This window comes from Urocampus carinirostris, chromosome 4 (genome assembly GCF_059441175.1).
Source record: "Urocampus carinirostris isolate Australia breed hairy pipefish chromosome 4, RoL_Ucar_1.0, whole genome shotgun sequence".
NCBI lineage: Eukaryota > Metazoa > Chordata > Actinopteri > Syngnathiformes > Syngnathidae > Urocampus > Urocampus carinirostris.
In genome coordinates, this window is record NC_142352.1 from 9,303,569 (window position 1) to 9,327,629 (window position 24,061).

At 41.2% G+C, this 24,061-nt stretch overlaps 1 protein-coding gene across 1 annotated transcript in view; it reads left to right on the forward strand.

The window, feature by feature from the left end:
- The first annotated feature begins 21,196 nt into the window (after positions 1 to 21,196).
- The window catches only part of LOC148366794 (leucine-rich repeat and immunoglobulin-like domain-containing nogo receptor-interacting protein 1-B), a 30,167-nt gene continuing 27,302 nt past the window's right edge, over positions 21,197 to 24,061 (forward strand). Inside the window, exon 1 of the mRNA XM_088333597.1 lies at positions 21,197 to 21,545. Coding sequence (XP_088189723.1) covers positions 21,534 to 21,545 — 12 coding nt within the window. The 5' untranslated portion in view covers positions 21,197 to 21,533. The remainder of the gene's footprint in view (positions 21,546 to 24,061) is intronic.

A 24,061-nucleotide genomic window follows, 5' to 3' on the forward strand; every position in this document is an offset into this window, starting at 1 on the left:
CTGATTGGTTGTTTAAAAAAAATTCAATAAATACGACGTTGCTACAGTTACTCAGGACTGTTACCAAGTACATTTTTACTTTTACTCAAGTAAGTATCTGGATGGCTACTTTTACTTCGACTTGAGTAATATTAATCTGAAGTAACAGTACTTTGACTTGAGCACATTTTTTTGGGCTACCCTACCCAACCCTGCTGACAAGAGAGAGGTTTAAATTGCCGGTTAGTGATGCGTTTACTGACATAAAGTAAATTTGACTAATTATCTTCTTTTTGTATTTTGCAGTTAATTGTTGTACAAATTTCACTATTGGATCAGAGTATTGTTATATTGTGAGAATAATCAACCGGGCTTTATAAATCTGAACACTTTAAAAAATGACATATCCACTTCAAACAACTAAACACGTTTGTTGGAAATTAAAAAAGTGAACAATTTGTGCGATTAAAACAATATTGTGTTATCAATGTTCTCTTTATGTAGACTAAAACAGAGCATTTGCCGTGTGAAAGAGAACATGTTAATTTAGCTAACTAATTAATTATAATACGTGATTAAAACGTAAGCACTCTTTTGTATGACAACAAGGAACTACCTGACTCTGGTTTCCTCCATTTATTTTGAAGGTTACATCGTACATTTATATTAAATACAATTCAGGAACTTTATTATCATTGCTTTCGTTTTTTTATGAGCATATTTGGCATTGGAGTAATCCAGAAGTAATCCACTACATTACTTCAATCTTATAGTATTCGGATAACGTCACCGATTACACTTTTCAACAGGTAATTAGTAACTTTTTTGGACTACATCTTTAAAGCAACCCTCCCAACCCTGACAATCACCTAAAAAAGGAGCAACAGCGATAGTTAGTGGTAGAATTGGTGTACTACAACTGAGGAGGTTTTTGGAAAGTGTTTATCCTGAGTTTTAAAGTGTTCCTAGAATATCCAACTAAGGTTTCATATTAAAGTTTTGATCCCATATCAGGGTTTTAAAGTGTTAGTGGGGTTTCTAGGGGTTCGAACGACAGTTTTGGCCTCATTATAGGGTTTTATAACGTTATTGGAGTTTAAATGGTGTTACTATGGTTTCCAGTTAAGGTTACAAAAGGTATGAACAAGGGTTAAAACCCATAATAGAGTTTAAAATTATCCCTAGGGTTTTCAGCTAGGGTTTTGAATTATGGTTTCGGCCCAATATTAGGATTTTCAGGCGTCCCTAGGTTATCCGGTTAAGGTTTTCTAACTACAGGGTTTCAGCCCCATATTAAGCTTTTAGTGTGTTCCTGTTCTAGAGTATCAACTCTTTCGAACACATTTCACGGAGGAACGTCAAACGAAGCAGATATGCTTTTAGGCGGATTTTTTTTTAATCTGTCGGCATTATCGTGTGTTTTGGAGTAAATATTTTACACGGTTGGATTATATGTACTGTCCTGAATGTAACTAAGTTTTTGCGTACATTCAACAAATTTGATGACAGCCAGGGGTCATAATCGGTGAGTTACGCAAGTTTTACAGTTTTCGGGTATCTGATTTTGATGTGATTATGTTTTGAAATGGTCATCATATCTTGAATTCTAAGAGTTTACGCTTTCCAATGATTTGGCATGACGTATTTTAGTGACTGGGGACATCATGCAGACACAGATTTGTTTATCAAAAGAAAAATGTGATTTTTTTTTTTTTGCATTTTTGACAATCAACAAAAGTGGGCTGAACATATCTGACGAGTAAAACTCAGGCCCGGTTTCTCTGCAGCGGGGGTGAGAGAAGAAGAGTCCCCCGTCAAGAGTCCTCCACAATCAACGCCTTACTTTTATGTATAAAGATAGTAACACATTTTTCTTAATAATCATGAATAATTAGTTAATTGTTAATTGTTGCTAAGATGGCTTTTGTGCAGAATCTTACATTGTAGGAGCACTAAATCAAAAAGAGTCACCTATGTTTTTCAAGCTAAGAGCTACTTTTTGCTACAAATTAGCGCAAAGGGTGTGGATTTTTTATTGCATCTTTAAAATAACAACTTATCATGTTGTTACTATGTTCTTATTTTGAAGTGGACGTTGTTGGGCATCAAAATATATGCAGAGACAGAAATATGGCAGAAAGGGAACGTTCTTCATTGCATTCATTCAGCAACGTTCCAGCCACGTTCGAAATTCGTCCAAGAGACGCTTTATAATGTGTTCTCCCGATGTTTTTCTCGGAATCGAAAATGTTTTTTCCGGCCCTGACTCGCTCAGTCAACAACTTGGGACTTCTTGAATCAACATTGTCTCATGACCCATAATATTCTTCCAGATGTCCGCACACAACAGGCCATCGTCAGCTCGAAGGCCGCTGTATTAGTTAATCCACAACAATTATTACCAGGTTAATTATTGGAAGTATGGTTAAATAGATTCAATCTTCAGCAGCTCTTATGGGCTAGAGAGAAAATACCCCAGAGAAAATAAAACAGAGAGTTTCCACTAGCAAGACACTGACTTTACTAGGACCGTGTCAAAGTACAACCGACAGCGTGTGCGTGACCTACTTGAGCTTGACTCAGAATGATGCTCACGTCTTTTGCTTTTCTTTCTGGGGCAACACCTGTCCCGAAAATGCAAGCGAGCATTGTGCTCAAAATCTGTGTAATTGTTTTAGGCGATGAACCGTGGTCACCTTCAACAGGTTATTTTGTCTGACCTTGCTTTCACTCGAGTGTGTGTATTGTTTTCTTTTCAGTTGTTTTTATTCGGGCTGTAATAATATTTCGTCAGTGCAGCCTACATGCATGCTTGCGTGATGGCCGCTTGGTGTGGTCGATGTGGTGTGCTCAGGAGCTGCAGTACCCAATTTGGCCACCAGTCGGCGGTGGAGAGCCCACGCAAGCAGGCGTTTCCCGATTTGGTTGCTACTTCTTAAACGTTGCTAAAGACACGTGTGTAGGTACAACTGTGTACATTTTTAGGAAAATCGGTTCAGGTGTTTGAGCCTATAAGTCACATACGTACCCAGACATACGCGCAATGAAACACACACACTTACACACACACACACAAATCAGGATTTATAAAGTAGTTTAGATCTATTAAATACAAACTGGATATATAAATGAATACACATATAACGGGTGTAAATTCCTGCTGAAATAAGTTTTTGTGTAAGTGTCATGAAAATCATGAGTCCAACAGTGCCACCTGCTGGTATTGGGTAAGGTTTGGTTTGGCTTTTGACATGTGACCGGAAGGCGGGGTTTGAAGGCTGTCTACAGCGCGCTGCTAACGGTAGGGCACGATCTTTTGGTGCACCGCAAAAAGTTAATTTTAATCATTAAAACCACAGCTGACAAATCTCTCAACATGCACAGTAATGTGATTGATGTTGTCAAGCTGTTTGGATTTTTTTTTGTTTTTGTTCTGTCGCCATTTATGTTAGTTTTGCCGGACGTTGCATGTTGTGCTAAAATGCTAATTCCCCTTATACTGTTGAAAGCCAGCAGAGGAGCTAACCACGTGTTGTTTGTGACTCATTCATTTGCAGGTAAATTGTACCCATTTTTATACTCGTTATTGTTATTATTTCTATTTTCTCATATATATAAAAAGGATGATGTTGGTTTGAATTCAGTTTAAAGAAAAATATGTTGAATTCATTGTAAACGTTAAAAAACACTATACAACCTCTTGTTAATAGTATCTTATTAAAATTGATGTAAAAATAATTGTCATGGTTGAATTTCTGAACTTGTATTGTATCTCAACTGTAAAGAAAATGTATTGGGCAGTCTACAGTGCGCTGCAATACCAAATCTGCTAATAAAAGACAAAAGAAACTAAATATGAATAAAATGATGACTCACAACACGTGGTAAGCTTTCTCTACTGGCTTTGATCTCTTTGATCTCTGGCAAAACTAACATAAAATGTGACAGAAACAAAATGAAAATAAATCCAATCAGCTTGCCAACATCTATTTTGCCATTCCATGTATCCCGTTACTTCCCAAGCCTGCACAAAATTTAGTAATTTTATTTATATTTACTTTCTTTTGTCTTTTATTAGCATATTTGGTATCAGAGTAATCCAAAAGTAATTGAAAGTAATCCAGTTAAAGTAACCCTACCCAACCCTGGCCCTTAATCACAAAGAGTCTCAAAGGACTGCACAGACCACAGATTATTGCAAACCACTATTATGACACCATCCCCTGATCTAAAACCTACATGAGGGAAAGGAAAAACTCAAAAACCTCAACATGAGGAAAATTTGGGTATTGGAAAGAATAAATACACCACACTGGACTTCTTGGTAGCTTCCTCTTAACACAGTAACTGCTAAATACAAGAAGAAAAACACTACAACAAGTTCGTCCCTAGATCAAGAGTAAGTCGCACAACAGAATATGGTCTCGAGCGTCCCTCTGCTGGATCAAAGAGAGTATGGCAACCTGAGAGTGACATAATGAGTGAATCACACATGACATACCAAATAAGGCAATCTATTACACACTGTCCTCAAAAAGGCACTTAGTCATTTCAAACCGCTAGTAAAGCACACTGATGTATCGGTCCAATCAACCAAATGCTTGGTATTGGAGTAATGCAAAAGTAATTGAAAGTAATCCAGTTAAAGTAACCCTACCCAACCCTGCTTGCAGTGATAATTCCAGTTTGGGACAAAACGTCAGATGGTTACATTTCAAAAGAGACCAAAACTGTCCTTATTATTCAAATACCACCTCAAGAACAGCATTTAATTGACTTTGGGTACGTCTTGGATTGGGATTTTTTTAGGCAAATTTTACAGGAATTTGTTCTGTTTTCTCTGTACATTGTGTAAATGAGGACATTTATAATAATAATAATAATAATAATTTCCTTTGTATTGTCATTCTTTGTAACAATGTACACAGAACGAAATGTCGATACACCTGACCCATTGTAGCGAGCCGATGCAGCCGCAGCCAACAGAGGGCGCCGCCATTTTACCAATGTTATAAGACTCAGGTATGACTCGGCCGAGGCGCGAACCAGCGACCTCCCAGTCTCAAAGCGGGCTAGGGTGGTCCTTAATGGGGGTCGAAATTTTTTTTTTTGAAATATTGGGCTCTGACCCCCCGCATATGTTCTTATATCGATAAAAACACACTGTGTGCAATTTTGAACAATTTGGATAATATTTAGAGGTAGCTCAACGACTTTGAAATTTCCCAAAATGGTAAAATTTTGGCAATTTTCGAGAAAAAACGGAAATCTTAACCCTATGTGTACGGCGTTTTAGAACATCCAATTTCAGTCCATTGCTTATAATTGTAACACAAGAAAAGTTACAAGTAACTTTGTACACTAGGTCTGATATAATGTGCGAAAAATCCTTATTTTTCATACCAAAATTTCAGAGGCCTTGAGCGACCTCTAAATATCCTTTGATTTTGATGAAACTTTGCCTAATTACGTTTTGTATATATTGGAACATATTCAAGGGGTCAGAGCATGAAATTTTAAAAGTCGAAAAATAAGGACCACCCTAAAGCGGGCGCCCTACCATCTAGGCTACTGAGCTGGTAGGAGGGGGTGTATGAATTGGGAATTGTGAGATTAAGTGTTGTGTTCAGCAAATGGCTGCCGGCAATGTCACTTGCCAAAGAAGCCTTATGTGTTTCTGAGTATATCTTTTCAACGAGGAGTGATCCAAGACCTCCCAAAACGTCACACTACGCCACAGGTGTCAAACAGGCGGGCCAGATCAGGCCCGCTAAGGGATTGAATCCGGCCCGCGAGACCATACTCAGAGAAGCGCAAGAGAAAAACAAGCTGCAGGTTGAAATATGTCAACTTGATGTTGCCAAAGCCAGGTGCCTCGAACAAAGACACTGTGCTTGTATTTATTTCTCTCTCTCTCTTTCTCTTTCTCTTTCTTTTCCACCCCTTTTCTCCCACTCTGTCTCTTTCACCCCCTCGTGTCTCTCTTTTTCTTTTCCTTTGTTGCTCTTTGTCTCTTTCTCTCTCTGTGTCTTTTAACCTCTTTTGCTCTAACTTCCTTTTTTCCTATTCTCTCTTTTCTCTTTCTCTCTATATAGCCTTTGCGCTTTCTTTTCTTTTTTTTCTTTTTCTTTCTTTCTATTTCTCTTTGGATTTATTTCTTCCGCTCCCTTTTTCTTTCTTTGTCCCGCCCTCTCTCCTTTTCCCTCCCTCTTTCTCTTATTTCTTTATCTCTCTTTTTCTTTCTCTTTACGGGCGGCAGTAGCTCAGGAGGTAGAGCGCTCGTCTTGGGATCAAGGGATCCCAGTTCGAATCCCGGCTCGTCCGTGTTACATGTCGAAGTGTCCTTGGGTAAGACACTGAACCCCTAATACCCCCAATAAGCAGGTTAGCGCCTTACATGGCTGCAAGGCCGCTATTGGGAAATGTGGAGCACATTGTAAAGCATTTTGGGAAGTCATTGACTTGAAAAGCGCTATAGAAATGGAGATCATTTCATTTCATTTCATTTACATTTAATCTACTAGTCCGGTCCCCGACAGAATGCTTGTTCTATCGTGTGGCCCCCAAGTTAAAATGAGTTTGACACCCCTGCACTACGCTAAACAAAAAGGGAAAACAGTTGAAGTGATGAAGGACATCTGCTTCCTGTCACGGCCTGAGGTCACTGCCTTTCCTTTCACAATAAAACTGCAGTTTCTTTACTACTCCACAAGATGGCTCTCTTTCACTTTCTTTCCCAAAATGATTGGTGCCGTGCACATTTGTGAAAGCATTCATATGGGTGAAAAGGAAGGGTCTCTCCTACCCTTTTACTTCTAAGAATTCGTTTTATATCTGACAATATTTGCATGGCTCTGCCTGGCCCAAAGTGTTTGCGCTATTTCTATAATAATTGAATTGTATTGTCCTTGTTATATGTTCAAACATATTGTATTCAACAGGGTTCTGTAGGGTTACTTTAACTGGATTACTTTCAATTACTTTTGGATTACTCCAATACCAAAATAATAAAAGACAAAAGAAATTAAATATGAATAAAATTATGACTCACAACACGTGGTAAGCTTTCTCTCCTGGCTTTGATCTCTTTGATCGCCGGCAAAACGAACATAAAATGCGACAAAAACAAAATGAAAATAAATCCAAACAGATGCCAACATCATTTTTGCCGTTCCATGGATTCCGTTACTCCCCAAGCCTGCACAAAATGTACCGTATTTTCCGCACTATAAAGCGCACCGGGTTATAGGGCGCACCCCGAAAAAATAGTTTTCGGTCCTATATCTTCCATAGATAAGGCGCACCGGATTATAAGGCGCTACAATGGGAACGTCGACAAAACAGTTAGATGATTCAGTCAAACTGATTACCCCCTTAACATTCCCAAAGCTTGCAAAGACGCAAATACGTGTCGAGAACACGTGCGGATGCGGTGTCCGTACAATGTCACTCAAATGCATTGTTCCATCATTCGGAAGGTTAAAGTCTTGGGATTAAAGAAATGCCACACATTCCTTAGTTTCTATTTTCGCTCGCAACTTTACTGTGCATATGACAATAAACACTTGGAATTGAGTTTAATTTAAAAATAGACACTCCATTCCATCCATTATCTGCACCGCTTATCACAGAAACATCGAGTTCAGTCTGAAACAAGATACAGGGAAAATATATAGCCGAAGTAGCTCACCGAAGTCGTTGTGTTCAATAATAATGTTCAGTCATGGTCCTCTTATATCCGTGAGTTTAGTAAATCCAGGAGAATAAAATATTTACAAATACAGAATAGTAAAAAAAAATGCTTTCTGTATGCCGTCAACCATGTGCTATACGCATTCATCTTTTTCGGCTAATTGCAGGCTTTGTTTTGCCGCTTCAGCCAATAACAGCCTGTAAATGATAAAAAGGATCCGCCCCTTGACCTCCGAATAACTTTAGCCAATAGTGATCAATTCAAATGATGATTGACACATTGGTTAGCCAATGAAACGCCGGTAATACACCGCGGACTACTTGGCGTTTGGGGGAAAATCTAGTCAGCGGCTGCAAGTTAGTTGGAAGACTTTGCGATTTAATATTGATCCATAAATAAGACGCACTGTATTATAAGGCGCATGGTCAGCTTTTGAAAAAAATTAAGACTTTTAGGTGCGCCTTATAGTGCGGAAAATACGGTAGTCATTTTATTCATATTTAATAAATATGAAAACGGAAGGCACGGCGGCGCAGTGGTTAGCGCTTGTGCGGCACAGTTCATGTCATGGGAACCTGTCGTGGGTTCAAATCCAGCTCCAGACTTCCTGTGCGGAGTTTGTATGTTCTCCCCGTGCTTGCGTGGGTTTCCTCCGGGTACTCCGGTTTCCTCCCACATTCCAAAAACATGCATTTCAGGTGAATTGGCCGCGCCAAATTGTCCCTAGGTGTGAATGAGCGAGTGAGTTCTCTGTCCCCGTGTGCCCTGCGATTGGCTGGCAACCAGTTCAGGGTGTCCCCTGCCCACTGCCCGATGATTGCTGGGATGGGCTCCAGCACCCCCGCGACCCTAATAAGGATAAGCGGTACGGCTAATGAGAGGAGATGAGATGAAAACGGAAGTGTATCTTCTGGAGCGGGAGATGGCGGTGTCAAGGACAGAAAAAAATGGTTGATAGCCGGGACAGGAGAGCAAAAACGTGGTCGGGATCAAAAACGGGTCGTAGGCCGGAGACAAACGGGGAGATCAGGAACGTACGGGTGGAAAAATGGGCGCAAAAAGCGGGACCGACGGTAGTCGGAGTAAAAATGCATGCCTTGTAGAAACAGAGGTCCGCTGACGGACTGACAACACATGAGTGAAAGGACTGGGCTTAAAAAGGACAGGGAACCAATCAGGTAGCCCGACATAAAGACACTATAATTCAGTAATGCCCAACAGCAAGTACTGGGCTGTGGGTCATGTAGTACGTGGGAAGTTCCATTATTTGTTGCTTGTTATTGCATTATGAACATGGCCGTGGTGTGTCGTAAAGGCCTGCCCCTAGTTTCCGTGAGCGGCTTTCTAAAGAATCCTTTATACAGAAATGCATAAAATAATGTACGTTCACTATAGAGACACATCATCATAATAAACCCACACATCAAACTATAATTACCCACAAATGTTACCTAAGCACACACCACAATTTGATTGGTTGAGCGGAAGTGGCGGGCGCAGCTATGCATCATAGCACGCGCTCCTCTCAAATACGCCCACTGAAGGGAAATACATCTATACACTTTTTGTTTGCAGTTTTTGGTGACATATTTAAAAAATAACTCTGCTTGCACCTTGTTTTGAAAGCATTATTTACGGAAAAAATGAAGGTCAAAATGAACCTCCTTGATCTTAAGTAACTGTGGGAGGGAGATCCGTTCAAAGTGGCAGATTTGTTGATGTGGGACACAGGCTCTAACATTAATATAATATGAATTTTGTCAAATCATCTAATGTCAAACAGGGAAATAAAATGTACTGAAAAATTAGCTTTTGTCTAGAGAGCGGTTTTGATTAGTTTTATCTTTAAGTATATTGTATTTTGCTATTATGGCTTGTTGGAGGCAGCACGGCGGGGAAGTGGTTAGCGCTTGTGCGGCACAGTTCTGAGGTCATGAGCTCGAACCTCCTGTGTGGAGTTTGCATGATCTCCCCGTGCTTGTGTGGGTTTCCTCCGGTCACTACAGTGTCTTCCCACATTCCAAAAACATGTCAGGTGAATTGGCCGGTCCAAATTGTCCCTAAGTGTGAATGAGCGAGCGAATTGTCTGTCCCTATGTGCTTGTTATTGCATTATGGACATGGCAGTGGTGCGTCGTAAAGGCCTGCCCCTAGTTTCCGTGAGCGGCTTTTTTCCCCGCGTCCAGCTGCTGCCCTTCCTCTTTCTATCAATAAACTTGTTATTAACGCTACGCATTTGGGTCCTGTTTCCGTTCTGCTCGTGACACTATTACCGGATAACCCTTAAACAAATGTATTTGTCGTCACCACATAACCCTCTTAACACTCTTCCTTGCAGTTTGAGGGCCGACTTAATTAAACATCAAGCAATGGTGAAATATCCCCATTATGTCAAGCATTAGTGGCTACCAATCGTCAACTTCTCAGCCAGATGCATCATAATGACGTTCTCGCAACCCCATCTGCTTGATACCGGATAATTATGCGCCATATTTAGCAATGCTTCACATCAAAAAGCATTCAGAAACTCATTTGTCAGGATTTCGAAGCATTCGAGCAGCGCATACCTTTGTTAGCGAGGGTGATAGTTTCCTGATTGGCAGCCACGAATGATAATAATAAAGCCACGAAAATGCTCCAAGCAAGCAAGGATCATTTAATCTGACCGACCATATATTTAAGAGTGTATAAACTGAAAATTTTGCTTTTGTCTGGACTGCGGTTTTGGCGGTTTTGATTAGTTTTGTCTTTACGTTTATGGTATTTTGCTATTATGGGTTGTTGGGGGCGCAGTGATTAGCGCGTGAGCGGCACAGTTCTGAGGTCTTGAGATCGAACCACCTGTGTGGAGTTTGCATGTTCTCCCCGTGCTTGTGTGGGTTTCCTCCGGGCACTCCGGTTTCCTCCCACATTGCAAAAACATGCATGTTAGGTCAATTGGCCGGTCCAAATTGTCCCTAGGTGTGACTGAGCGAGCAAATTGTCTGTTCCTGTGTGCTCTGTGACTGGCTGGCAACCAGTCCAGGGTGTCCCCTGCCCACTGCCTGAAGATAGCTGGGATGGGCTCCAGCACCCCTGTGACCCTACTGAGGATAAGCGGTGCAGATAATGGACGGCTTGTTGGGTCAAAAAGATTCCGGACCCCTGAGTTAAAGCATTAAAGCCTATATTAATGTTGTCAGAAATGAAACCTTCGTCTTTTGAAGTAAACTTTAACCTGGATAGCACTAAAACAACAAACGGCACAGGCATGATCAGGGTTGGGTAGAGTTACTTTAACTTAAATACTTTCAATTACTTTTGGATTACTCCAATACCAAATATGCTAATAAAAGACACAAGAAACTAAATATAAATAAAATTACTACATTTTGTGCAGGCTTGGGGAGTAACAGAACACATGGAACGGCAAAAATGATGTTGGCAAACTGTTTGGATTTATTTTCATTTTGTTTCTGTCGCATTTTATGTGAGTTTTGCCGGAGATCAAAGAGATCAAAGCCAGGAGAGAAAGCTTATCACGTGTTGTGAGTCATCATTTTATTCATATTTAGTTTATTTTGTCTTTTATTAGCATATTTGGTGTTGGAGTAATCCAAAAGCAATTGAAAGTAATCAAGTTAAAGTAACCCTAACCAACCCTGATCCTGTAATAGCGGAACGGAATCAGGACCCAAATGCGTAGCGTTAACCACATGTTTATTGATAGAAAGAGGAAGGGCAGCGCCCATGATCCTGTGCTTACTGGACGCGGGAAGCAAGCGGCTCTCACAATCGGATTGTGATTTGAAAACGGAAGTGGATTTTATTCATGTTTAGTTTATTTTGTCTTTTATTAGCATATTTGGTGTTGGAGTAATCCAAAAGCAATTGAAAGTAATCAAGTTAAAGTAACCCTACCCAACCCTGGGTATGATCACATTTGTCTTTTTCCACCTGTTGGCTAATTTAAATTCATGTCACAGAGTGTCATTTGCAAAAGCTAGTTCTATAAAAATCCGAACCGGATCGTACATTGGCCATCCGATTTAAATGTAACATGAAAATCCTCTTAAATACATTCAGATCCTTATATCGATGTCAATTCACATCAGATGAAGCTATAATTTCTGGCGACAAGGCTTGATGAGGTTGTCAGAGATGTCATGATGGCGTTAGGGAAGCTAAATCCGTGTAATTACCTCACGCTGCTTTCCATTTGGCCCAAGATGTGTATTTAATTTTCAGCCCTGTATGACTGCAGTGATGTTACAGATTATGGTCCTCACGAGACTTTCTAGGCAAGTTCTCGTGGTGTTTATTTGATCTTACCATCACACCGTCAGTGACAGGCAAGCCCTTTCAGCGTCATTGCATTTAAACATGAACGAATCAAAACAGCTTTTAAAGCGCTTCGTGCTTTCACTGTTAGTGACAATTCGCGGCAGCCTCCTTTGCTGAGTGCCTGTCACTTCATTCTTAAGTGCGGATGTGTGCGCGTGTGTGTATTTGACCTGCAAGGCCTTCTGTGCTTGCCTACGACATATCGCAATCATCCATCCATCCATTATCTGCGCCGCTTATCCCCAGTAGGGCCGCGGGGGTGATGGAGCGGCAGTGGCTCAGGAGGTAGAGCGCTCGTCTTGGGATCAAGAGATCGCAGTTCGAATCCCGGCTCCTCTGTGTTACATGTCGAAGTGTCCTTGGGTAGGACACTGAACCCCTAATACCCCCAATAAGCAGGTTAGCGCCTTACATGGCTGCTATTGGGAAATGTGAAGCACACTGTAAAGCGCTTTGGGAAGTCTTGACTTGAAAAGCGCTATATAAATGCAGATCATTTCATCCCAGCCATCTTCGGGCAGTGGGCAGCGGACACCCTCAACTGGTTGCCAGCCAGTCCCAGAGAGACGGACAACTCACTCGTTCAATTTGAACTGGCCAATTAACCTGTCACAGACAGACAGAAAGACAGACAGACAGACAGACAGACATGTATGATGTGTACCTGGCCCACCAAAGATCCACATTCACGCTGGACTGGATGATGAGGTTTTTATTACAGTTGCTGCAAATGAATGAGTCACAACACATGGTAAACTTCTCTAATGGCTTTGATCTCTTTGATCTCGTCGACTGCTTTTAAAATATCAACCATCACAACACATGTTTACATCCATTTTAACAAGATACTTTTAGCAAGAGATCGTATAGTGACTTTTTAACGTTTCCAATGAATTCAACATATTTTTCTTTAGTCTAAATTTTAACCAACATCATCCTTTTATATATATGTGAAAATAGAAATAATAACAATAATGAGTATAAAAACGGGGACAATTTACCTGCAAATGAATGAGTCACAACACATGGTAAGGTTCTCTGTGGGCTTTGATCTCTATAAGGGGAAATAGCCTTTTAGCACAACATGCAACGTCCGTCAAAACTTACATAATAGGCGACAGAAACAAAACTAAAATAAATCCAAACAGCTGGACGACATCAATCACATAGTACATGTTGAGAGATTTGTCAGCTGTGGTTTTTAATGTTTAAAATTAACTTTTTTTCGGAGCACGAAGAAATCGTGTCTTACTGTTGACAACTCGCTGTTAGACTGCCTTCAAACCCCGCCTTCCGGTCACATGTCAAAAGCCAAACCAAACCTTACCCAATACCAGCAGGTGGCACTGTTGAACTCACCATTGCAGGGCACTTATACAGAAACTATACAACATATTTCAGCAGGAATTTCAATAACACAAAAGTTATTATTACACCCTTTACAGATAGATAGATACTTTATTCATCCCCGTAGGGAAATTCACAGTATCCTTGTGTTGAAAAATAAAATAACAAAATAAAAGATATAGAATACAAAAATACCAAATATAACGTGTTGATATAAAGTATCTAAATAGTGCTACAAAAAATACACACTGTAATAAAAATAGGGTAATATGCAAATGTGGGGTTGGGGTTTAATGTGGGCTTTTACTCCCCCGGGTGGAGTTTAAGAGCCTCACGGCATAAGGAAGAAATGATCTCCTCAGTCTGTCCGTGGAACAAGACTGTGACAGCAGTCTGTCGCTGAAGCTGCTTTTCTGTTTGGAGATGATGCTGTGTAGTGGATGTAATGAATTGTCCATGATTGACCGCAACTTGTTCAGTGCCCGTCTCTCAGCTTCAGTTTTCAGGCTGTCCAGTTCTGTGCCTACAAGAGAGCCCACACTCCTCACCAGTTTATTAATATGAGAAGCATCCTTCTTTTTAGCGCTGCTTCCCCAACACACTGCCGCATAGAAGAGGGCGCTTTCCACAACGGTCTCATAGAACATTTGCAGGAGCTTTTGCAGATGTTGAAGGACACCAGCCTTCTGGGGAAGTACAGTCGGCTTTGTCCTTTCCTGCACAGAGCTTCTGTATCGGCAGTCCAGTCCAGTTTATTGTCCAGCTGCACACCCAGGTATTTGTAGGTCTGGACAAACTCTACACATTTTCCTTTGATAGTTACAGAAAAACCTACGTAAGCACGGGGAGAGCATGCAAACTCCGCACATATAGGCTGGTAGCTGGATTTGAAAACATGACCTCGGAGCTGTGCCGCTAACGTGCTAACCACTCAGCTGCCCTGCTTCCATTTGTGTGCTTTCATATTTGATCCTTCAATCACTACATCCTACTGCCTAGGATGTGAAATACACGGCCCACCACTATTTGGTTTGGCTGATGTGTTTATACGTTCATAGATACACAACAGGCAATTTATTTCAGACAGGACAACACAAAAGAAATATATATAGGCCAACACACAAACCTTACTCACACAAAAGATGTTTACTGTTCTTCTATCAGCATGTATCAGTTGGGTATTCTATAAAAACATGTCCAAATTTAGCTTACAACCTGTTCTGTTGACCCATTTTGAGTAGCATCTGTATCAAACGTATCATATGACCAGTAGATGGCACTGTATTGTCTGGTGTAATTAAAAACACCTGCTAAAAAACACAAGGAAGAATACAAACTATGGAGACTCAAAGTAACCAAATACCACCATTTAAATTATCATTTTTTTTGCCTAGCCTTTTGTGACAATGGTGCGTTACCGTAGCAGCAAGATGACAGGCAACTATGTAATTTACTTCTAGGTGAGGCTTATGAAATGTACAATAAATGCAGTTTTATTTTTGGACCTACGAGTGTTTAACACAGGGATCTCTAATGTGGCACCTCAGGCCCCCGGGTGCCCCCCTAAGGGAAGCTGAGCTGCCAATGGTCATGTTCTGAATATAGGTAATTGAATTTTTTGGGTGTAAAATGATCTATTTGAGTGGTTGACTCTGTCTAATTCAAGAATGAACCTGGTAACAACGTAGTAATATAACATGATACGTTGTTGTTTTAGAAAAGCATATCAATATCAGGACCAAAACGGGAACAGAACCCAATTGCGTGACTTTTACCACAAGTTTTATTGAAGGAAAGAGGAAGAGCTGCGCCCACGGTCCGGTGTTTGCTGGACGCAGGAAGCAAGTCGCTCTCAGATTCGGACTGGGATCCGAACATGGAATTGGATCTTCTGTAGCGAGCGATGGCGGTGTCAGGGGCGGAAAACTGGTTGGTAGCCAGAATTGGGAGAGCAAGACGTGGCCTGGGTCGGAAACGAGTCGTAAGCCAGAACGGGAGAGTGGATGTAGTCGGGGACAAATAGAGGTCGTGAGCCGGGACGGGAGAACAGACGTGGTCAGGAGCAAAACAGGACGTAGACAGAAGGGAGCAAAAAACGGGACAGGTGGGAATCAGTATACATTGTGGTATGCAGACGGACTGACAACAGGGGACACACAGGACTGGGTTCAATTACTGACAGGGAGCCAATCAGAACCCAAGGCGGTTGGCGCCAAATGAGCGGGCACAGGAGAATCACATCGGTAATCAAACCGCGTGCCCTCGGCATGAATTAGTAACAAAAAGTAGCTCTCAGTTTGAAAAAGGTTGGAGACCCCTGGTTCAGAAAATAAAATGTAGTTTGTATGATAGTACCACTAGAAGGGGCTAAATAATACACAATGTCCCCTTAAAGGGACACTATATATATATATATATATATATATATATATATATATATATATATATATATATATATATATATATATATATATATATATATATATATATATATATATATATATATATATATTATATTATATATATATTACCAGTAGATGTGTCATGATAACCGATGTGAATCACCTGTGCTCGCTCATTTGCCGCCAACCGCCGTGGGTTCTGATTGGCTCACTGTCACTATTTTAACCCAGTCTTGTCAATCCCCTGCCGTGAGTCCCTCTGCGAACCTCTGTTTTTAAAAGGCAAGCCGTTTTTCGACCCTTACACCCGCCTGTCCCGTTTTTGCTCCCGTTTGTCTCCGGCTACGACCGGTTTTGATCCCGACCACGCATGCTCTCCCGTCCCGACTTGCGACCCGTTTTTGGTCCCGATCACGTCTGCTCTCCCGTTCTGGCATATGACCCGTTTCTGTCCTCGACCACATTTTTGCTCTCCTGTCCCGGCAATCGACCTTTTTTCCGTCCCTGACACGGCCATCGCTCGCTACGGAAGATCCACCTCCATGTTCGGATCATAATACGAGTACAAGAGCGACTGCCTCCAGCAAACACCGGATCGTGGGCGCAGCCCTTCCTCTTTTCTTCAATAAAACTTGTGGTAAACGTTACACAAGTGGTTCCTGTTTCTGTTCTGGTCCTGACGAGATGTTGCTGTGTTGTGTAATGCAACCACAAATGAGTGCGAAAAAGCACAAGGAAGAATACAAACTATGGCGACTCTAATTGATCAATTTTTATGCCCACACCCCAGCCTTTCACTAGGGATTAGGTATTTGGGAGTACCCATAGAAGCAAGGTGGCGGACAATTATGTCAGCTCCCTCAAAGTCCGCCTGATGTTATGCAAAATAAAGACGAGTTTTCACCTTTCTCTTGCGATATCAATTTATGATAAATGCCTCTAAGTACTTAATAAGAGGTTAAGAGTGAGTATACGGCAAAAACATTCAATTTAATTCACGCATAATTTCGGAAACCACTCAATAATGTCATCATTACGGTTAAATGTCAATGGTTTTTAAATGTGCCTGTGTTAAATATCAGGGTCTAATATCGAGGTTAAAGATATGAATTACCCAACTTGGCATGGATAATTATTGTGTACTTTTTCCTGTTGCGTAAATCATTTGTTCGGGGGATGTATCTGTGAAATTTTCACATTTTAAGTGTAGCGAATATGGGTGGTCAATAAATTATTCTAACCAACAATTTATTGACCAATTGAATTAAAAAGCTGAGTTTATTCTTTTCAAAACTCAAAACTCGTCTCACCTTTTTCGATCACCACATACATTTTTAGATCATTATGTGTCACGGTTGCCATGGCGCCCAATTGGCCCCACCCGTGTGGCAACAGCTGCGGCTCGTTGAGGTTTTGTTAAGCTCGGTGCTTTTTCCTTTGTCAGTCCGTCAACGAACCTCTGCCCCGCAAGACGCTGGTTCTGAGTCGGTCCTGTTTTCCTGTTGGTATTTCCAGTCTGGTGTTTTTCACGTTTATTTTTGTCCTGTTTAATATCGGTTTCCAGTTTCGTTCCCGTCTATTTTTGTCCTGTTTATTATTCTCTCCATTTTTCGTTGCCGTCTTGTTTGTCCTGTTTATTTTCGATATCCTGTCAATCCTTTCTGGCCGTCCTGTCCCATATCAACCCCATCTGTCCGATATCTACTCGGGCAATTGGCTTCCTATCATTTCAAGCCAGACTGCTGTCTAACGTGTATGACTCCCCATTTCCCATAAAATAAAAGGCTTGTGTGAGAACGTCACGCGTTTGGATCCTGTTCTGGTTCATAACATTATGTCAGGAAAACAGGTGAAAAAACCTTGTTTCGTTATTCTGAAGTTTGGCTAGACACACTATAGGTGAATTATTTTTTTTGATAGTTGAATATACTTTAATCAAGACACACACACTCTTAAATTTATGGACCTTTCTTTCACTAATCATCTACTAAAGAAGCTTGATGAGAACACAAAACACTAAAAAAAAAACTACAACTAGAAGTTAAGACCTTAAACTGGCACCATTTGGATAGACAACGTTGGCTTGATTATTACGTCATTGTATTTTGATAGAGTTCCACCATTAACGTTACAACAATACCTAACAACAACGAGATGTTCTGCGAAGTTCTGCGTCGATAAAGATGATGGCCCAGTCTCTATGTCGCCGGCTGTAGAGCGATGAGGAATCCTGGTAGGCTTGAGAGACGGTTAGGACCACATGATGCAGAGTGTTGAAGTGTTGACTGCTGGTGGCTTGAGGTTTTTCTAGGGTTGCTGGCTTTGTCCCACCGGTTTGGTCGCTATCTACCTGGTTGCTTGTTGAGCTGAGATCTGGTCAGGACCGGCTAGGATTTTGGTCCAGTTCTTCTTGTTAGGAAATGTCCTCTTGCTGGCCAAATTCAGACTGCTCTTGCGAGGTGAGATGTGTACCAGCTCTCGGTTCCAGTCCCCTGAGAGGGGCGGACGCCCTGTGGTGGAGTTGTCACGGCAACCTTTGATGCGCAAACGCAAAATAACGCCCCCCCCCAACCTCAGATTCCACCAGTATCGGGTCAGATAACATATACCTGTATATGTGATTGACTTAAAACACAGTATTCACTTCACATGTTGATTACTCTTCATAAGTCTCTTTTTTTTTTTACTTATTAATAATTTAAATAACAAAAACAAACCTTTCCAGTGATCAGGGTTCTCGTTATCAAGTGAACTTGACAGTGCATTAAGCATGTTGTCACGAGGTGGGAGGGGTGACCGGACCAGAACGGAGGCAGGAGGCAGGAAGGGAGAACTCAATTGCGGACGATCAAAGCTTTTATTTACCAAAATAAAAGTTGTCCAAAAACTCCGGGACAAAACAGAACAAAAACATTCTTACACTCAGAATGGTCAGGTATAGGTTTCCTCCGACTTAAACTAAACAGGACAAGGCATAACAGAACAGAAAAGGTATAATGAGCCAACGCCCGCAATACCCACAACCCAACCTTAAATAGCAGCCACGCAATTAGCTGATCTGCTTCAGCTGGTGCCCAGGGGGCGGGGCAGACCGGTCGCCACGGCGACCATGACACATGTGGCGATTTAACAATCAAAACCTTAGTAAATTAAAAGAGTGGTAGATTGCCAATGAAAAAATGCAATTTTAAGGAATATCTGTATGTCTGTTTTTGCAAAGAGAAAATAAATCAATAGTCTTATGTACTTAATGTATTATGTTTTTTTTCAAATATGCAGCCTTAAAGTTGGGTCAAGGGTAAAAAATGTAAAAAGAATGTGGAATAGATATTTTCCGGTACACTGTACAACACAACAAAATATTGAGCTTTGTCGATCCACACTGTGTTTCACTGCTTTGAATTTAGCCATAAGTTGTTTGCATGAAAACAGGTTCAATGTGGCTCCGTTACTATGGTGATATGTACTCTACAGCAGGTCTGCAACTACTTTTTGCTAATTATTAGCGCAAAGAGCAATTTGTAAAATAACAACTTAGCAAGATGACTTGCTAAATAGTTATAAAGGTAGCTTGCTAGTAAGCTAGACAGGAGAACAGGTAAGACTTAAGTGAGCTAGATAGCATGCTAAAAGAGTAAAAGGCCAACTAAATAGACAGACAACAGCAAAAAAAAAAAACAACAGCCCAGAAATACTAGTAGGCTAGCCAAAAAAGTAAAATGTTAGCTAGATAGCATGGAAAAAATATAAAAGGCCAGCTAAATAGCCTGCTAACTAGCCAAAAAGAGTAGCCTAAACAGGTAAAAAACTCAAAGATGGCTAGATAGCTAGCTAAAAGACAGGCAAATGCTAATTTAAAAAAAAAACAATGAGATGGCTTGCCAAAAAGGTCAAATGTTAGCTAGATAGTATGGACAAATGTAAAAAGCTAGCTAAATAGCTTGCTAATTAGGTGAAATCCTCACGATTCATGTAGATCACCCATTTGAGACTTAAAAACAGCGATTTTTTTTTTGCATTCAAATTTCAACTGTCAATTTTTTGTCATTTATTACAACCTAGTGAAAATTGATTACAACGAGATCAGACATGCACTGTAAAATACACATATTATGAAAGCTTAAAGAGGAAAATAAAATAAAAAGAATGTCAGGATAAACATGCAAAATTATTTACTTGCTTGTGTTTGGATAATGGAGAAGATACTAATTGCCCGAGTTGATATCAGACAGACGGGGTCGATACCGTACAGGACGGGACAGACAGGATAGATAATGAAACAGGATATCAAAAAATAAACAGGACAATCTAGACCGGAACAAAAACTGGAGAGGATAATAAACAAGACAAAAATAGACGGGAACGAAACTTGAAACCGATATTAAACAGGACAAAAAAGAAAACGGGAACAGTACCGGACAAGGAAGTCCAACAGGAAAACGGGACCGAGTCAAAACCCACGGTTTATTCTGCAACACATCAGAACAATGAAAAATACTGCAATGCCATCACGTAATAAGATGTGAATATCCATTTTTTTCTACATACAATACAGTACGGCGGCATGGCGGATGGGTGGTTAGCGCGCAGCCCCATGTTGCAGAGGCTCCGGGTTCAAGTCCAGCTACCGCACCCTCCCCGTGTGGAGTTTGCATGTTCTCCCTGTGCCTGTGTGAGTTTCCCCCGGGCACTCCTGCTTCCTCACACACTCCAGGTTAATTGGCCGGTCCAAATTGTCCCTAGGTGTGAATAGGCGAGTGAGTTGTCTGTCTCTGTGTCCCCTGCGATTGGCTGGGATGGGCTCCAGCGCTCCCGTGACCCTACTGAGGATAAGCGGTCCAGATAATGGATGTTACAGTACTTACACACACAAAAAAAGAAAAGCATCCAATTAGAGGATTCGGCTGCCAGGACAACGAGCGAATACTTCTCCGTGTTTCTTCTCAACTCCTCAAATATGTCCTCTTATTCAACATAATTCCAAAATGAGTCTGTAAATAACATGTGGATATCCATTTTTTTCTACATACAATACAGTACGGCGGCATGGCGGATGGGTGGTTAGCGCGCAGTCCCACGGTCCAAATACTGCACCCTTCCCGTGTGGAGTTTGCATGTTCTCCCTGTGCCTGCATGGATTTCCTCAGGGCACTCCGCTTCCCTCACTCATTCCAGGTTAATTGGCCGGTCCAAATTGTCCCTAGGTGTGAATAGGCGAGTGAGTTGTCTGTCTCTGTGTCCCCTGCGATTGGCTGGGATGGGCTCCAGCGCTCCCGTGACCCTACTGAGGATAAGCGGTGTAGACAATGAATGGATGTTACAGTACTTACACACACAAAACGAAGGGAAAAAAAAAAGAAGAGCATCTAATCAGAGGATTCGGCTACCAGGGCAACGAGCGGATACTTCTCCGTGTTTCTTCTCAACTCCTCAAATATGTCCTCTCATTCTTCCAGGGCACTGCAGCTCCTCCTCTCAGCTCGCTTATCCCCTCCTCCTGCCTCCTCCTCCAGCTCTCTTCTAGGTGCAGCATGCATGTGAAGCAGCAGAGCCTCCCGCGTGTTTACATATCAGTACTGCCGGATTTAGCGCATCTGTAGAGGACGAAGGCATTTTCGGGGACTTGACGAAAGGGGGGATTGTCTTCTCGGTCCGAGGCCGTTTTCTTTGCTGCAACCGCCCAGACAACCTCCCCCCCACATCCCCCAAAACCTCCTCTGTCTCCATGCTTTTGGAGGCATTTGGATTTTCCTCAGCAACATGGAGCGGCTTGCATTAAGATTCTCTTCATGACAGTCCTGGTAAGTATTCGGCGAGCGGGGGAATCGGGGTGGGCTTCGGTTCTCTAGTTTCCTATTTAATATGGTGCAGTGGCGGTGCCATGTGATAGCCGGTGAGCAAATTGATATCGGGTAGGTAGGAAGGAGGGGAGCTCTGATGTCTCATTTGTGCTTTGTCATCCAAATAGATTTGCTTTGTGAAGGACTGTAGGCAACACTTAGACTTGTGTGGTCTGTGAGTAAAATTCATAAGCAGATTTCAATCATCTTTTCTTAAAACCATCCCAATTGAAGGTGCGATGCTGAGCACAGTTTTGTTTCTCCCCCTTGACCGACTCTTGCACCAGAGAGGTTGTTGATGCTCACTAAGCTGCCGTCTCATTAACATTCATGTTCCTTCAAATGCCAGTTAACTCTGCCGGAATCAGACTTAATGTATTCAACGCTACCTTTTGCTGTCGGCTGATTTGCTTCAGGTCATATCAAGGGGCGTCGGTGGAGATGGCTGAGCTTTGGCTTAGAGGAAAGAGGGGTAAGACTTTGATGATTTATGCAAGCTAAACCAATGATCCCTCAAAATTTAAAATCCTACCGCACGTCGTATTTGCATAAGTGTGGCTGCAATACTCTGGCGGGAAGGAAGCCACGCTGCCTTTTTTTAATATTAAGCAATCAGCAAGTGCTGATCCGACAGTCTGGGGTACATATTTCTGCTCATGCCAAAGAGAAGTTCTCGTCATTAATTTTGATGACTGGGTCGGAGAATTAGCAAGTCAATTATGTAGGCTGGTCACTCGTTGCACGTCTGGGAATTTGACTATTGATCCAATTCTAGTAAAAACATGGTGGTATCGATCGATACTGATTCCCATACCCATAGTTTTGCTTGGAAATGTCATAATCATTGGATAATTGTTTACCCCCCTTGAGTTACCGTATTTTCCGCACTATAAGGCGCACCGGGTTATAGGGCGCACCCCCAAAAAGTTGTTTTTGGTCCTATATTTTCCATACATAAGGCGCACCGGATTATAAGGCGCTACAATGGGAACGTCGACAAAACAGTCAGATAGTTCAGTCAAACTCATTACCGCCTTAACATTCCGAAAGCTTGCAAAGAAGCAAAAACGTGTCTCAGACATGTACGGAAACAGTGTCTGTACGATGTCACCAATCACTCAAATGCATCGTTCCAACTATTATTCGGAAGGTTAAAGGCTTGGGATTCAAGAAATGCCAAACATTTCTTAGTTTCCATTTTATTTTTTGCTGGCAACTGTGTGGACAGCAAAGTAAGAATTTTATTGTGCAGGGAAGCGGGGTTCTTTACTGTGCATATGACAATAAACACTTCGAATTGAATTTAGTTTAAAAATAGACTCATCACAGAAAAACAAGATCGTTCTAAAACAAGATACCGGGAAAATATAAAGCAGCATAGCTCACCTAAGTTTTCTTGCAGCCATCACGTTCAATAATGATACGTAACCATGGTCTTCTTACAACTGTGAGTGTAGTAAATCCAGGAGAGTAAAATATTTACAAACACAGAATAGTAAAACATGTTTTCTCTATGCCGTAGTGCAACCCAACGTGTGATTCACATTCATCTTTTTCAGCCAATTGCAGGCTTTGTTTCGCCCCTTTAGCCTATGCGAGCCTGTAAATGATACAAAGGATCCGCCCCCTTTACCTCCGAATAACTTTAGCCAATAGTGACTTATTCAAATGATGATTGACACATTGGTAAGGAAATGAAACGCCGGTATATAAATCCCAGCATACACCACGGACTACTTCGCCTTCGGGGGAAAATCTAGTCGGCGGCTTGCCTTAGTTACAAGACTTTGCAACTTAATATTGATCCATATATAAGGCGCACTGTATTTTAAGGCGCATGGTCAGCTTTTAAAAAAAAATAAAGGCTTTTAGGTGCGCCTTATAGTGCGGAAAATACGGTAGTTTGAATTTACAGTTAGCACAATGATTCTAGGCACTACAATTTCATACTTTATTAAAGAACTAGAGTAAAAAATTGCAAATATTTCCATCACACCTGTTTACAAAATAAGGCTAAGAGAGTCATTTAAAAAAAGCAGCAGTGCAACGAAAATGCAAATGAATCAAAGAATCAACTGTACCTTTCATTGTACAATATTTGAAAATAAAAGTCAGGAAGTACACATTTCAATTCCAATATCATCTAAAAACCTTTACCAACGTAAAAATAAAATATTGCTACGATAGAGCAACAGTCAAGAGAGTCAGAATGAAAAATCAGCAAAGAAGCACTTTTGGCTCTGTTGGTGATAACGGATTTGAATGTTTTTGTTCAGAAACAGTAATACGTTGATGTCGTCTCTTGCAGCTCGTTGCTATTAGTAGGTTGAACTTCATGTGGTTTTGGCAATTTGCCAAAATAGGAAAAAACTTTACCGCACAAAGTAAAAAGTTGCCATGACAGTTTAATGCAGGGGTGTCAAACTCATTTTAAAATACAAACTACAGAGACTCAAATTTAGCAAAACAAACCATTT